Source organism: Xyrauchen texanus, chromosome 6, assembly GCF_025860055.1.
Source record: "Xyrauchen texanus isolate HMW12.3.18 chromosome 6, RBS_HiC_50CHRs, whole genome shotgun sequence".
In the NCBI taxonomy this organism is placed as follows: Eukaryota; Metazoa; Chordata; class Actinopteri; order Cypriniformes; family Catostomidae; genus Xyrauchen; species Xyrauchen texanus.
The window spans coordinates 24,932,924-24,947,796 of record NC_068281.1 but is presented as its reverse complement, the minus strand read 5'-3'; the positions used below and the strand labels follow the sequence as shown (position 1 = coordinate 24,947,796).

Genomic DNA, 14,873 nt, shown 5'->3' with positions numbered 1-14,873 from the left:
GGTCCCAAAGCGTGTCAAGAAATACTTTGATTGAATGTTGATGGAGCAACATCATTTTTGTGAAAAGAAAGAAGAACAAAAGTTTGTTTTAAAAACATTATTATTTAAAAAATAAAAAAATTGACAAGGGGCCTTTTACCCCACACCTGAGGTAAATGGCTACCTCACTTGGGGTAAAAGGCCCTCTGGGGGGTATAATGTAGATACCGGGGCAATAGTGGCACTATTTGTTAACATATGCAAAAACTTTTAAGACAGCAAGATGCTATTTTGAGTAACAATTTAAGAAAATGCTTATTCAAAATAACCACTTTAGAAAAGGGTGCATCATTTCTTGTTCATTTCAATCTTGACATTTTATTACATCTCAAGTATTCTTTAAAGAAATTAATCTCCATTGTGATTGGATCAGTCAACTTGAACCCACTTTGAACAAGTTTCATAATAAATCTATTCCCCCCACTTAAGAAAAGCAATGCGTTTAAAAGGGGCCTTTAGCCCCTGCAACGGGACCTTTTACCCCAAATACTATCCTTTTATCTATTAGACAGTTATTGATATTCTTTTAATATAATCACCCTGAACAAAATTAAAAATGACAAATGTGATAATTTCCAGGATTTTCATTTATACATTTTTTTAAAACATTAAATAAAATTGCCTCAAAATCAACCTTTACACACAAAGATCTCATGGATTAGGAAAATGTTGCAGTGCATAGTGACACATGGGTGTTTAGGAAAGTCCTATGGTAGTTTTTGATGCTATTTAGTGTTTTGGGAGAAAATAAATCAAAGGAGCCTTTTACCTAGTGAGCTTTAGCCCCTCTGTACCCTATATTGTAAAACATTTAAATGTATATAAATATATAAAATACATATTTTACAATATTATATTACACAGAAAAAAATTGACTGTTAAAAATGTGTTTAATATTCACATTAATTCATACAATAATCATCTGCAACACATAACCTCTCACACCTCTTATAGGTCATGCTATTACCCATTTCACATTCACAATGGCCAAAAGTGCAAACTTGTGCTCATTAAAATGCATATATAGTATATAGATTATTTCATATAAAATAATACAAAACCTAACAACAGTTACAACATAAATCATGTATTAATAGACCATCATTGCCAACAATTAGTGAAATCCACAAGCTTTTCAGCAAGTAAGGTTATGAAATATGACTTAAGTAGGATACAGGCATCTTAAGTGCTTTAGAACCTCTAGTCTTGATTTTATTGTTAAAAACAGATATAAATCCTGCATTATTTCTGGTTGCTCTGCCCATTGTTAAGCATTTTTTCCTCTGACATGGATTAAAAACAATCAAATACACAAAAAACAAGTTGGCTAGATGGAGCTTTGCCAATGTATAATAGACTTGACATGAAAAGTTGCCTAAGTGTCCAGGGCTGTGCTCTTCAATCAGTCAGCAGCAGTAGTTGCTGGGAGTCCTCAGGCATGGCTCGAATCAAGACTGAGTACCATGGAGCTCCAGCCGCAGGAGGAGAAGTTGGGGAGGGTGTGGGAGGAGCAGCTAGCTTCAATCCAGGGGCTGCACCACTGGTCAAAACCACCCTCTCTTTTAAAATCTGAGAGAATAGTACACACTTATTACACAGGATATGAAAGTTTAACATAACTGCACTGTGTTCATAAATTATGCTTTACTTTTAATTGTAACATATCCAGCTAGTACCGACCTGCCGAAGTCTGTCCTCGTACCGCAGATCTGCCTCTAAAGGTTGTTTCTCCGGGACTGGCACTTTCCAGCGGTCAAGTTCTGCCCTCAACTCTGCACTGTCTAACAGTACCACAGGGTCCAATCCACTCTTGTTTATTAGCTCCACCAGACACTCTTTATAATGTAACCTACAAGTGGGCAAAACAGTTGAGAAGATCTTGCGTTTTTTTTGAATGTGCATATTTTCCAATGACATTTTTCTTTCAGTTGTTTGTGATTACTAGATAAAGATTTGTAATATTCCTTTTATAGAAATTGCAACCATAAAGAGCAATTTCTAGCCAAATAAATATTTTAGAACAGAGCATGACTAGAAAAATGTAAATTCGCAAAAGAAATGTCCATAACATTTAATTTTCTTAAGTTTTCCAGGCCTGTAAATCAGAACTTTCCAATTCAATGATAATTATAGGTTTTCCATAACTGTGGGAACCCTGTAAAAGTCAATCAGAACTTTGACACCAGGGACTATAAGCAAGTGTTCCTTACATGCAGTAACCACTGTATTCAGGGAAAGCTAGCCGACCACATGGCTCTTCTTTAACAGCTCCTGTTTCTTGGAACTCCATTACACCACAAATGCCTATAACAGACACATTTGAACACTCACCAAAATATCACATGACCTACACATACAGCCAAAACTACATGCAAATAACATTCACCAGTAGGCACATATCAAAGCAAAAGATGTACCTTTTAAGTGTCCCCCTATTGTACCTTTGGGGCTGAACATTAGAGGATGTGATACTCCATAGTACTGAAAGGGTAAATAAAGGTTATTTAAAGATAATGTAACCATAACTGCATGAAGTGACTGTCAAAACGCACACCATGAACAACATGATTAACCTTTTTATGAATCTGTTAATCTAAAATGTTTAACTGACATTGTGCATATTAGGTTCTTATATTATATTATGAGTTTTATGTTCTGTACACAAAGGTTTTTTACTCATTATTACACTACCTGCAGCAGGTTCCGAAGTCTTGGGACACTCCAATCTCGCAAATGATATAGGCAGTCTCTGGGGTGATGAGCATGTAACCCTTTAGCTCCACACTCAACCGAAAAATTACAGGTCTGCAGAGACACCATTTATAACAACAGATACTCATTCTTAATAATTGATACAGAGCTCTTTGGTAACCACAGAGAAAGGAACTTACAGAGCCCTGTTTAAATGCCTGACTGCAGCCTCCACAGAATTCATGCTGGCACTGAGTGCATTTAAAATGCAAACAGCCTCCTCTAGCCAGGAAGAAGCGGAATTTGCATTTTGGGCAGTCTGAAAGGGGCATGAAGATTGTTACAGAGGATTACTTGGGATACAATAAGCAAGCTTCAGTTTTTGTTTTGTCCAGGGTTTACCTATTTTGTTCCTGCTGAGGAGCTGCTCCAGTCTTGGGTTTTGGTACTCAGGGCTGTTGAGTTGCTCCCACTCTTTGAACATCTCACAGGAGATCCCTTCATGCTGTGGAGCCCACTAGAAAACAAGCATTCAGAACATCAATCAATATGAGATCACAAGTACTATCAAAGTGCTTGGCCATTGTGAGCATTTCAGAATACTCCAGGGTTCCCACAACTTTTGACCAAGGAATTTTCCAATTGTTCATGATAGCTTGATAAGGGTGATTCAACAAAACCTACTAAGAAAATGTTGTGGTCCCCTTTTACCCACAAATCAAAGGAAACAAATAAAAAGTATATTTTGCAAATAGAAAATGGAGCCTATTTATAGGAGGTAAAATGTGAAAAATAGAATTTCATATTTGTTTTTGTATTGATTATTAAATATGACCAGAACAATTTCTTGACAGGCTTTTTTTTTTTTTGCTAAGTATACAGTATCTAGGACTATTTGTATTCCATAACATTACTTTTTAAGATGATTTGAAATTCAGTGACATTTCCAGGCCTAAATATCACAATTTTGAAATTCCCTGATATTTCCAGGTTTTCCATGACCATGGGAACCCGGATACTCTGACTCCAAAATTGCACATAAAGTGATCTTTGGTTTGTAATGGGATGACCTACAGGCTTTTTGCACTGAAAGCATGAGCTTTTCCTACAGCTGGGGCAGTCCATCCTCAGCCTGTCTGCTTCATGAAGGAGCCCAAAGGAACACTATGAAAGAAACATAAACACCTCTACTAAAATGTAGAAACAGTAACATTTTATTGTGGTCAGACCTGAGGTTATGTTTAACACTTGCGAACTTACATGTGCACACCAGCGGAAGTTGGGCATTTCCTGCAGTGCCTTGTCTCTGAGCTTCCTTTGAAAGAGCTCATGGATCTGAGGGTCCAAATAATACCGGATCTACAGGTATAAAGGATTTACAGAGGGTCATTTTTTATCTATTCAGTCTTGTTTAGTTCAATGAATCCAGCAAATGGTATTTACATACAGTACAAAAAAAAAAAAAAAAAGAAAGGAGAAAAGAAACCTATCGTAATTCAGCTTGTCTTTTAAAACAATGTTTATCAATTGGTGGGTCACCAAGGTCTGTTTTGGTACGATCATGGACAGCAGGGAAAAAGTAACATTAACCGCAAATAATAAAATGCTACTAACTATATGATCATGCATTGACAGTAAAATAAATAGATTTGTCACCTTTAAAAGCATCCAATTGAACTATAATATTTTGACATAAATTAATCTGCCACTTGGTACAAACTAGCCAAATTAGGAAGGTGCCAACATGGAGAGGTTGGCTATATATAATGTAGATTACATTATATATAAATTCACTTTTAGCAAGGATAAACATGGTTTGTGCCAACCGCAACATTTTTGTGCAGTCAATTATTTCCTGCCGAAAGCAAGAGATCATAGATATTGAAGAGACATTTAGAAACCACAATGATAAATTTTCCTATTCAACATTTGTTATGTATGCTTTGTTAAAGGGATAGTTCACTTAAAAAACGAAAATTCTCTCATTATTTACTCACCCTCATAATATCCCAGGTGTGTATGAATTTCTTCACTAGGACACATTTGAAGAAAAATATCTCAGTTCAGTAGATCCTTAAAATGCAAGTGGATGGTGATCAGACATTTGAAGCTCCAAAAAGAACTTATAGTCAGCACAAAGGTCAAAGAAACGACTCCAGCGGTTAAATTAATGTCTTCTAAAGCGATACGATCACTTTTGGTGCAAAAAAGATCAATATTTAAGTACTTTTTAACTATAATCCAATACTTCTGGTAAGCTTCAAAAGAGGGTGGAGTTTAAGCGGTCTCTCGTGTGATGTATTTGCATTAGCATGTTACGGACGTAATCTCAAATTCTCCTCTTGGTTGAGACATCCCAGATAAGCACACAAATGCATAAATGTGAGTAAAGACATTCAGATCTAAACCAAAATCAGTGAAGCTTCTGTACAGCTTTCCTTCTACTCACTTAAACAGCGCTGCTCTTCCATGTGTGTCGCATGTGCCTCAGTTCTTTTTCACGTGCCAACGTGATTACGTCACACATGCATACTGCTGCTGAAAAAGCAATCTTGTTGCTTTAGAAGACATACATTTAACAGCTGTTGGCGTTTGGATGACATTTACGCTGACTGTCTGTGATTTTTGGAGCTTCAAATGTTGAATTATCATCCATTTGCATTTTAAGGACCTTCTGACCCAAGATATTTTTCAAATTTTCTTAAAATGTGTTCTGCTAAGAATGAAAGTCGGCACCTTGGCATAATAGTGAGCGCACAAGCTCTGACACATTGAGCTGTGCTGCTCAAGTGGGCAATGCAAGTTTAAATTTGGTGTTTAACATTTCCCATTCCTGTTCCTCCACCTCTCTCTCTCTCTCTATCACTTATTGCTCGCTCTCTCTCTCTCTCTCTCTCTCTCTCTCCCTCTCCTCTCCTCTCAATAAAATGGCAAAAGGCCAAAAAATGTGGTTGGAGCTCCACACCTGAGTGTCAAGCAGACTAAAGTATTCCATAGAATCCTCCCTACGGCCTCCCCGCACATCAGGAAGATTACAGAGAGGACACACTGCATGTACTATACTCTTCTCCTTGATGACAGAGGAAAAGTATTTCTTAAAACAGCTCTCACAGAATGAGCAAGAGCAGTGAGTCATGGTGATCATCTAAAGAGAAAGAGACAGGTTTCAGACTGTGAAAGAAGTCAAAATAATATGACATAACTAAAATGCATAGCTAACATCAAAATGGCTCCATATCTTTATGGCAAGTGTACAATTATTTATTTTCACCCTGTTGAAGGACACTTGCTCCTGGCATATGGGACAGTCATGGGAGAGGTATTTCAGAGCAGAGTCAAGGTTCCGGCAAGACTGCACTGCTTCCAGTACATCTGTGGGGATGAAACTGCACCCCTCCAGACTCAAGATGCGCTTGAACATTTCCGCCTTTTCACCTTGCAGATCATCTGGAATCTGACAGTAGGTTCATTGTACAGTGCAATCCTGCGAAAAGCAAGTGAAACAAATATTCTCAATTGGCCTCCCCTTACCTCCATGTCCTCAAATTTCCTCAGCTGAATAAGAAATCGCTGCTCATTCATTGTAATCACCCTGTCAGGCTGTTTCAGAACCTGCTCTGCATCTGGAAAAAAGAAAATACACAAAAGTCAACATTAAAAGAATTATTCCATGAGAAATGTGTCCGATTATAGGGGGGATATAAACATAAAGCGAGTGGTATCAGGCTGGTCATGTCATTTCAACATGGCTTCCCACATGAGGCGACCAGCTCCATGTAAAATAAAACAGCTTATCATAAAATATTTTCTACTTTTTTCTACATTATAAGTGAATGGTGACTGAGGCTGTCTTTGTGCCAGAGCTTTCCTTTTGAGTTTTGTCATACGGGTCTTTTTTGGGTGAACTACCGCTTTCAACATTATCACTTATGTGCTATAGTACCTCTGTAGTCTCTGAAGAGGACCCAAGCCTGGTCTGGCTGGGCTGCAGGATATTTGACATCCAGAACTTCTCCCCCTGCATTGTGCTTTCTCTGGAAGTAGATGGTGAGCTTGTTCTTCATCTTGCTGTGAGAGACCCCCACAGGAAGCCTGTTCACCACCACCTTGTGACTGTTATCCAACAAGGCTGGTTGAACCACAGGGCTGCCACCATCATCCTGCCACTGTCCCCCAGCATGGAGAATGTCTTTAAGAGAGTGGTAAATTTAGTATTTATTCAGTGGAACATCAGCAATATTTTCAGTGGTGTTTAATTGGCACCAAGAACTGTTACAATGTTACTATTTACCAATTAGTATGTGGACACTTAAAGTATGGAAGTCTTTGCATAATTAACAAAATATCTTACCAAGTGGCATTTATTTTAAATAAATATAGCACAAATGCATTTTTCAAGCAAAACATTTCAAATTAAACATTTTGAATAAATACATTTTCACAACAAGGTAACATTTTACAATAAGGTTCAATTTGTTAACATTCGTACATGCAATAGGTACGTATCATGAACTAACAATGAGCAATATATTTTTTCACCGCATTTAGCCATTTATTAATCTTGTTAAAATAATGTTCTGGGTTCAATACAAGTTAAGAACAATTGTCAGTATTTGTGTTTTTTTTTTTACTCATTCCTCCTTTTCTTTAAAAAAAAAGCAAATATGAGGTTATGGGGACAATGAAAGTGGGGGTTTAAAGGCAGGAATTTGAAGCTTATAATTTTATAAAAGCACTTACATTAATTCTTCAGTTAAAACATGTTTATTGTTTGAGCTGTAAAGTTGTATCAATTGTAATTTTTACATTCATTTTAGAGTTTTAGGGTTTGTTAACATGACATCTTCATGGTAACGAAGGTGTAAAATTGGCTTTCCACAGTTTTCCTGAGCAAACACTCCATGCTATGATGATTCTAATTGCCTGTTTTCTGTTTCTGGTCTCGATAAGCAATGAAAAACTACCAAAACAAGCAATTCAAATGGAGAACAAAAACCATTTCAGTTTTTTTGGAGTAAAACTTAATTTCAGGCTAAACTTGTGCAGATGTTGGCAGTCATAACAACTAATATAAGTAGTTAACGATGATATCAACATAACTAACCTCAGACCATCACTTCATATCTTCAACACATTCAGGTGATGCACTGAAAAAACAGTCATCTCGACTCTGTGAAGTATCGGCACAATAAAGCACTTTAAAGCAATTTTTACAAACTTAATACTTTTAAACACCACATTAACCGCTAAGAATATATGCCAATGCGAGCGAAAACACTGGAGACCGGAAATTTAAAACAGTCAATACATGGAACACTTCCGCATTCAGGAAAAAGATAACTTTACCCAGAAAATGTTTTTAAGTGATTTTATCACACTAAAATCATGTTTACGTGTATATCCTTTATATCTTGCATCTAAACTTTTTAAACATTTGAGTATTTTAAGCCCCCATTCACTTCCATTATCAAAGCCTCACTATAACCTCGAGATCTGCTTGTTTTAAAGAAAAGGAGGGTCAAGTCGACATTTATTTTTGTGATAATCAATATTATGCCACAAATGCTGTCGATTGAGCTTAACCTGCATTGAACCCAGAACATTCCTTTAATGCAAGATTATTAAAATAAACTATTAACTAATGTTAACTACTAACATTATTTATTAGCCTTTTATAAAAAAAAAATGTATCTATTAGTACAGTACTGTGTACTGTATGTTAAAAATTTACTTTAAACCATATGAATAAATGCTGTAAAACTATTGTTTATTGTTAGTAAAAATGGAACATTATTGTAAAATCTTACTGGCATCAAATCAATCAAAAGTCATGGAAAAATTTACTAAACAAGGGAAGATAGTTTTGAGTAAAGGTCTAGCATGATTTTATTTATTTTTAGCTGTTCTGGAACTTCCACCAGACCAGCGGTTGAATTATCCACGCCCCTCTTTCTAAAACTCTGCAATCCAAAGACACGCACGCACAAACGGACAAACTAAAGACTGTTGTGTTTGAGCAGATGAAGGGCGATGGATATCTTTTTACCAGCTGTTTACAGAGCCTAGGGCTGTTACAGAGACAGGTATGATATTTCATGGCAGCTATTTCAATAATATCTGACAAGTAATAGGGATGTTTCTGTATGTTATTTCATAAAAATAAAAAACAAAAACAAAATCACTTACAGCATTAATAAATTATATGTTGTCAAATACCTTTGTCTCTGTTGTCCATCTGGTACATATTGACTACTCCTTGTAATTGAAGGCTTTTGAACATGTCATCTATGTTGTTTAAATCAGAAGAACTACTGGCTGAACCTAAAGCAGAGATAATCTTTGATTAATTCAAAAGATATCACAAAGATCTGAATATTCCTAAATTGTACGGTCTGTACCTGAGGCAGGAGAGATAAATGGATTTGTTTGGTGGTTAGTCTCCAAATCTTGTGCTCCAAATGTGATCCCAAAATCCAGCAACTCTTGTGTATATGATCTCCTTACCCTACTCATCTCAGAGCCAGTGGCCAGTGACAGACTGCTCTGGGACATTTTACTCTTGGGTATTGCTATGGTTGGAAACCGCATGGTTAGCAAGGAATAGAAAGTGAAAGTTGGCAATACTAATTCTTATCAGCAAACCAATATACTTGAGTGTAATGGACTAACATGCTCCATTTTCTGCTTTAAAGTGCATTAAGTTTGTAGGGAATTTCAGCTTTGTCTACCAATTCACTACATTTCACAGAGGCCAATACCCTGTGCCATTATTGGTAAATGCACAAAGAGATGATGCAAAGACATTGAGAGGTGATCCTTGCTTCTGATATGAAAATAAGTAGCCCATGAAAAACATATTTATTAACCTCCATAAAAACATATAATGTAACCGTCAGCCCTAGTCTTATAAATTGATTGGAAAAACGGTGTTGCAAGGGTGCGGATATCTTGTATCACTGTTTGCATCACTCCACATAAAAATTCTATAAAAAATAGTTTAAGATTTGGAGTAGTGAACAATTTATTTTAGACTAGTATTGAGCATAGAATCAATGTTTACTATTGCTGGGATGCTGAGTCACTCCATGTTGCACGGCTGATGACTTCTGCATGGAACTGCTACCTGCATGCGGCCAGCTTTAGCACAAACAACAAAGAAGGTTGAAATATGCATCAGTGGCTGATCATTAAAAAAAAGTACCAAGAAGAGATTGTCAAATGCATTTCAAGAATGATTGAACTGAAAATCAATCACTAACCTGCCATAGGATGAAAAAGGACTTGGCTGAACTACCCGTTTTTCAGGCAAAAGCTTTGTCTGGGAAGGTAGAGACGGGGTTCTGATTGGATAGGTGGCAAAAAGGGGAGTTTCCCGCTGAAAGGCAGCAATCATCTCCTCCAGAACTATTGACAAATTTGACCACCCCTGGGAATCAAACACCAGAGTGAAACACACAAATGTTTACAATTATCAACATAATAAGTAAAATGTGAAATAGCTATTTAACAGACTTACAATCTTCCAGTTGCTGAGACAATCAAGAAGAATGCGGCCGTATGCATCCACACTGCTGCTTTTAGCATTGATCACCATAGAGGGTGAGGGGCAGACGATGCACCTGGGTGGGTTTTTGGGATGGGTCTCATGGATCCAGATGCAAACTGGAATGTTATACTTGTTGCCTTAGTAAGAACATGATACAGATATTATGAGCTTCGGCAAGTCCATGATATGCCATTTAAACATTGTTTGGAGTTTTACCATAAAGCTGTTGAAATCATTTACCTTCATATGTTACAGGTACAGTGCCGCCCAAATTAACCAATTTCTTCTTATCATTGTTGGGGAAGTCTTATTTTTAGAGAGAAAAAAGGCTTAAGAATTTGTACAGTGCAAGCTAAAGTCAAATCGTCTGCATAGCTAGTCAGTAAATCGTTAACTAATTTTCTGATGTTTTTTATTTCAATGAAGTGAACTAACAACACCACTAATAAAATTAGCTAGTACCCAACACAGTTTCCATGCAATATTTAAACAATATCCAAAAGCATCATTTGTAGATCCGCATATGTTCACAGTGATATGCATCTAGATCTCAGATGCGCTTTCAGTGAGAAACTTACAATAATAGTCCACGTAAAGCAGAAGGTCTGGGAATTCAGTGGACACAACTTTAATGTCATCAAGCACCTCGTTGGGGTGACAGTATTTGCACTATTGAAGATGACAAGAGGAGAAATAAATATCAGCAAAATCTTATAAACTTTCAGCAGGTAAACACTGTCATGCACATTAATGGACATTGCGCTTATAGCACATGTACATCACCCAACCAGACGTCTAGTTGATGTGCGTGTTGACATCTGTAAGATGTATTTTTTTATGTTGTTTTCTCATCTGGAATATGTCTATAAGACGTTTCCTCTTGGATGTTAATAAGGCATTCATGATTTAGATTGCATGTAAATCTCAACTTTTTAAGATGTTCAGCAGATGATAGTTAGAATGTGATGCTTTCCAAATGAAACACTCTTAAACACACATCTCGGAAACGTAAGTGTAATCTTGGTGTACTATCTGGTATTGGGGAACAACAGCTACTTTTTGCAGAGTACGGTCTCTGACCCTGATAGCAAACATACATCACACAAACGTCTATTTGATGTGTGTATTTACATCTGGAAGACATCTTTTACGTTATTTGCTCATTTGCAATACGTCTATAAGACATTTGTCAAAAAGTATGCCTAAAATCAGGATGTCAATAAGACATTCAGCAGATGTCTTTGAGGCATCTATGATTTAGAATGTTGGTAAATATTATCTTTTTTAGATGTTTAGCTGATGTTAATTAGATTGTGATGCTTCCCAGATGAAAAGATCTTAAACAGGCATCTCAGAGATGTTTGTGTGCTATCTGCGGACGTCCCAATTCCAAGCCTCACACAGGACAAATTTACATTACAATGGTAACCATCCTATAGTTAGTTATTACTAATAGTTATTACTATAAACCTCTGGTAGCTTTATTTTAGCATCCACTGTCAAATATAATAAACAGTTAAATAAACATATGAAAATAAGGATTTGACAGCTTCTTCTTGGAAGGAGATCCCATTTTAACTCAGTATGGTTTTACAATAATAACGACAACGTCGTAACTATGACATTTTGGCCGAAAATATGGTTATCATGGTCAATTTTGTAAGAGTGTCTTGAAATATCGAGTTCAGTATGCCACCTGGCTTAGTGGCATTTGCACAGTTGAGCACAACATGCAATGCGAGCTGAGCTTAATGCTCTATTATTGTTAATTAGCTTGTTAGCTTATTAACCATTACAGCTTGGTAAACCTTATCTGCCTCGCTACTGCCAGTAAAACGTACCTCGACAAGGGTTTTAAAGTGAAGATCAGCTGCAACACGCGACATGTTCACCCTTTAACTACAACAGCACCAGTCACACACTCAACGTCAAGTAACGTTATATTCAGATTGAAAAATAATATATGTTGCTTCTTCCATCGTTTAAGTTTACAATGTCATTAAGCCAGTTTCGGGTTTCGTTTTCCGAGTGGCAACAAACGTCACAACGCCTAGTTGATACAGAAAGTTGGCTATAGTAGTCTGCCATGATGAGTGTGGCAAGGAGCACGTAGGTTTAGTACTTTTATTACATACATTGGTTCAGGTAAAGTGAATTTGTGTTTTAGAAACTGACATAATGTGGAAGGTCAAGCACAGATTAAAAAACGATTCCTGATTGTTCAGTAAATAGCTGATACTCCTGATACTGCGGCAGTAAATAGCAGGATTGGGAGTCGATGCCTAAAATGACCGATTCTTCTACTCATTGAGAATCAAGAGTCGATTCCAAAGCGTGGACATATGTTTAATCATTTTTATTGGTATTTGCACAAAAGTTGTGCACTAAAACCTGGATGTTTTAAAGAATATATATTGTTATTATTTTTTAATAAAACCATCAACCTGAAATTTCATTTTTGGACTTTTTATTTCAAATATTCCTTTTAAATAAGGACAGCTGTTGAGGGGTAACGTGTAGGCGAAATTATGCTTTTAACATTATTTGCGGTAGTTCAGTGGAATGCAGATCTGGAGCATTTGTTCAGCCATATAGGGCCATATTTATTATTACAATATACATTAGTCTAAAACATAGAATTAAAGTTAATTAAATCAAGAAAAGGTGTCTGAATCGTTCCAATAGATTCAGAAAAGTTGGAATTGTAGTCGACTCCAAAACTTTCAGGATTCGAACAGCTCAAACAGAAAGGATGTTTGAGCTGTTGTTCCTGGAAGGCTGCAGGAACAACGAGCTTCTGCCTTTTACAGGGTATTTAGGATTTGCTTGGGGGCGGGGTTAGGGCATCTGCTGCCTGACAGGAACAAACAGTTGCCACTGTGTTCAAAGGACAAACAACTTCCAGTGATGCACTAATTCCCCCACCCCCCTCTAGCTCTTATATTCAACGCTAGATGTCGGTATAATACATAAAATCTCTCTATCTGAATCTGCAAACTAATAGACAGGAAAGAAGCAAATGTGAGTTGTGAAGTAGGCTATCCTTAAAAAAACAAACAAACACTGCAAGCATGTTAATTAACATGTTGTTTTAAAACAGTGAAAAATAAGCAAACAAATAAAAACTAAACAAAAATATTTTAAATTATAAATTTATTTTTAAACAAATCTTTTTGCTTTATTATTTTTGCATAACTTTACCATCGTAAGATAACACTGCTATTACAAATAATATTATTATATTATTAATAGTATTGTTATAAAAGAAAGGTTGACATCTTTGTTACAGTGGTGAAAAAAGTGATATTGTTTTCTTCAAGGTAGAGAAGGAAATAGTTTTTCAACACACACATTAAGAGACATAATTCCAAAATGTTTTAACAAGGTGGCAATTTCAAAACAAATTGGATAATGTTTCTGGTTAATCTTTACAGAATGCATATTTATAAGTAGCCTATAGCTTTACAGGGCAGTTTAGAAGTGTCTGTGAAGGTTTATCATGTGTCTTGACCTTTGTAGAATGTGTTGAATATACTCGTAGGCTTTGATTTCCATTTACTTGTAAATAAATTCAACACTTTTTCCATTCAAACATACAAAATGGTACAAATTTACATATTAAACAAATGTTTAATCAGTCAATGGAAAAAGAAAAAGAAAGTTCAGTTGCTTGTGAATTCATTCTACCACACATATTTGCTTGGCAGCAAATATGTAGTCTCATGGGGTATTTTTCTTGTACATTTTACGTCAGATATGTCAAAATCATGATTCTTTAACCCTAAAAAGGTTTTTGTATCCTGGGGATACAAGCATTTTCGAGGCTGAGGAAAGGGGCAAGGAATGATACATATTTGTGAAAAATATTGAAAAGCTATTCCCTGCAAATACAGAGGACATGCAACTTTGTATATAAAGTCTGGCATCAACTCACAATCTTTATCTAAAAGTAAAAAAGCAGCTGACCTCGAGCCAAATGTTCCTATTCTTTCAAAGCTATATTCATGATTTCTACAAGCTATAAAATTAAAAAATAAAGAATAAATTTTGGAGAAAAAAAAGGAAATGTAATGTGTCATGTGGGCCCTAATGTGTTAAATAATGAATTCACTTTTAAAGGGCACCTTTATATGCTTGCTCTTTTTAGCATCTGCTTTATTTCTATACTTAAGACTGATTCTACATTATAAAAAACTGTTAGATGGAAAACAATGGTAGATTACAGCTCAATTCATGGTTTTATAGTTACTGACAGCATCTAGACTTTAGGTTCTGCATAGTTGGGCAAAACAATCTCGTACTAACCTACTAAGATAACACAGACGCATTTTCAGACTTATTTTCCACCCCAAAGTTAATTGTTTCTACACCTATGAGATGACCAGGACACAGGACTGGGTGGGTGGACAGGCAGGGCGCAGAAAGAAAAGTGATTTATGATGGCGAGGTACAGATAAGAGAAGAAATGGAACGAATGTAGTTGTCACTCATCTGTGATGGCACAAACCTGTTTCTGCTGATGACAATATCTACTTGCCACGTGTGATTAAGCCATATTGTGAAGGTGACCCCTGAGAGTACTTTTGCTGAAAGTTGG

The 14,873-nt window shown here is 36.3% G+C and overlaps 1 protein-coding gene across 1 annotated transcript; it reads right to left on the bottom strand.

The window, feature by feature from the left end:
- Nucleotides 1-29: 29 nt before the first annotated feature.
- On the bottom strand, nucleotides 30-12,351 carry LOC127644942 (uncharacterized). Its single transcript, XM_052128390.1, has 21 exons — nucleotides 12,118-12,351; nucleotides 10,855-10,945; nucleotides 10,517-10,582; nucleotides 10,247-10,413; nucleotides 9,990-10,156; nucleotides 9,791-9,867; nucleotides 9,129-9,299; nucleotides 8,947-9,051; nucleotides 6,674-6,919; nucleotides 6,262-6,353; nucleotides 6,002-6,184; nucleotides 5,696-5,875; nucleotides 3,991-4,089; nucleotides 3,805-3,894; nucleotides 3,133-3,247; nucleotides 2,931-3,049; nucleotides 2,731-2,844; nucleotides 2,457-2,520; nucleotides 2,250-2,343; nucleotides 1,720-1,888; nucleotides 30-1,608 (listed from the first exon to the last, which is right to left on the bottom strand). The coding sequence occupies exons 1-21, from the start codon at nucleotides 12,160-12,162 to the stop codon at nucleotides 1,438-1,440; spliced, it is 2,625 nt and encodes an 874-aa protein (XP_051984350.1). The 5' UTR covers nucleotides 12,163-12,351; the 3' UTR covers nucleotides 30-1,437.
- Between the last annotated feature and the right edge of the window lie 2,522 nt (nucleotides 12,352-14,873).

What these genes read in the sequence shown, in the direction of transcription:
- LOC127644942 (XM_052128390.1), bottom strand. Translation starts at nt 12,162, where the DNA reads ATGTCGCGTGTTGCAGCTGATCTTCACTTTAAAACCCTTGTCGAG. An exon ending in AGGCATTTAAACAGGGCTCT is followed by an intron (nt 2,845 to 2,930) that starts GTAAGTTCCTTT and finishes GTGTCTCTGCAG; the next exon opens with ACCTGTAATTTTTCGGTTGA. An exon ending in GACTTCGGAACCTGCTGCAG is followed by an intron (nt 2,521 to 2,730) that starts GTAGTGTAATAA and finishes TTACCCTTTCAG; the next exon opens with TACTATGGAGTATCACATCC.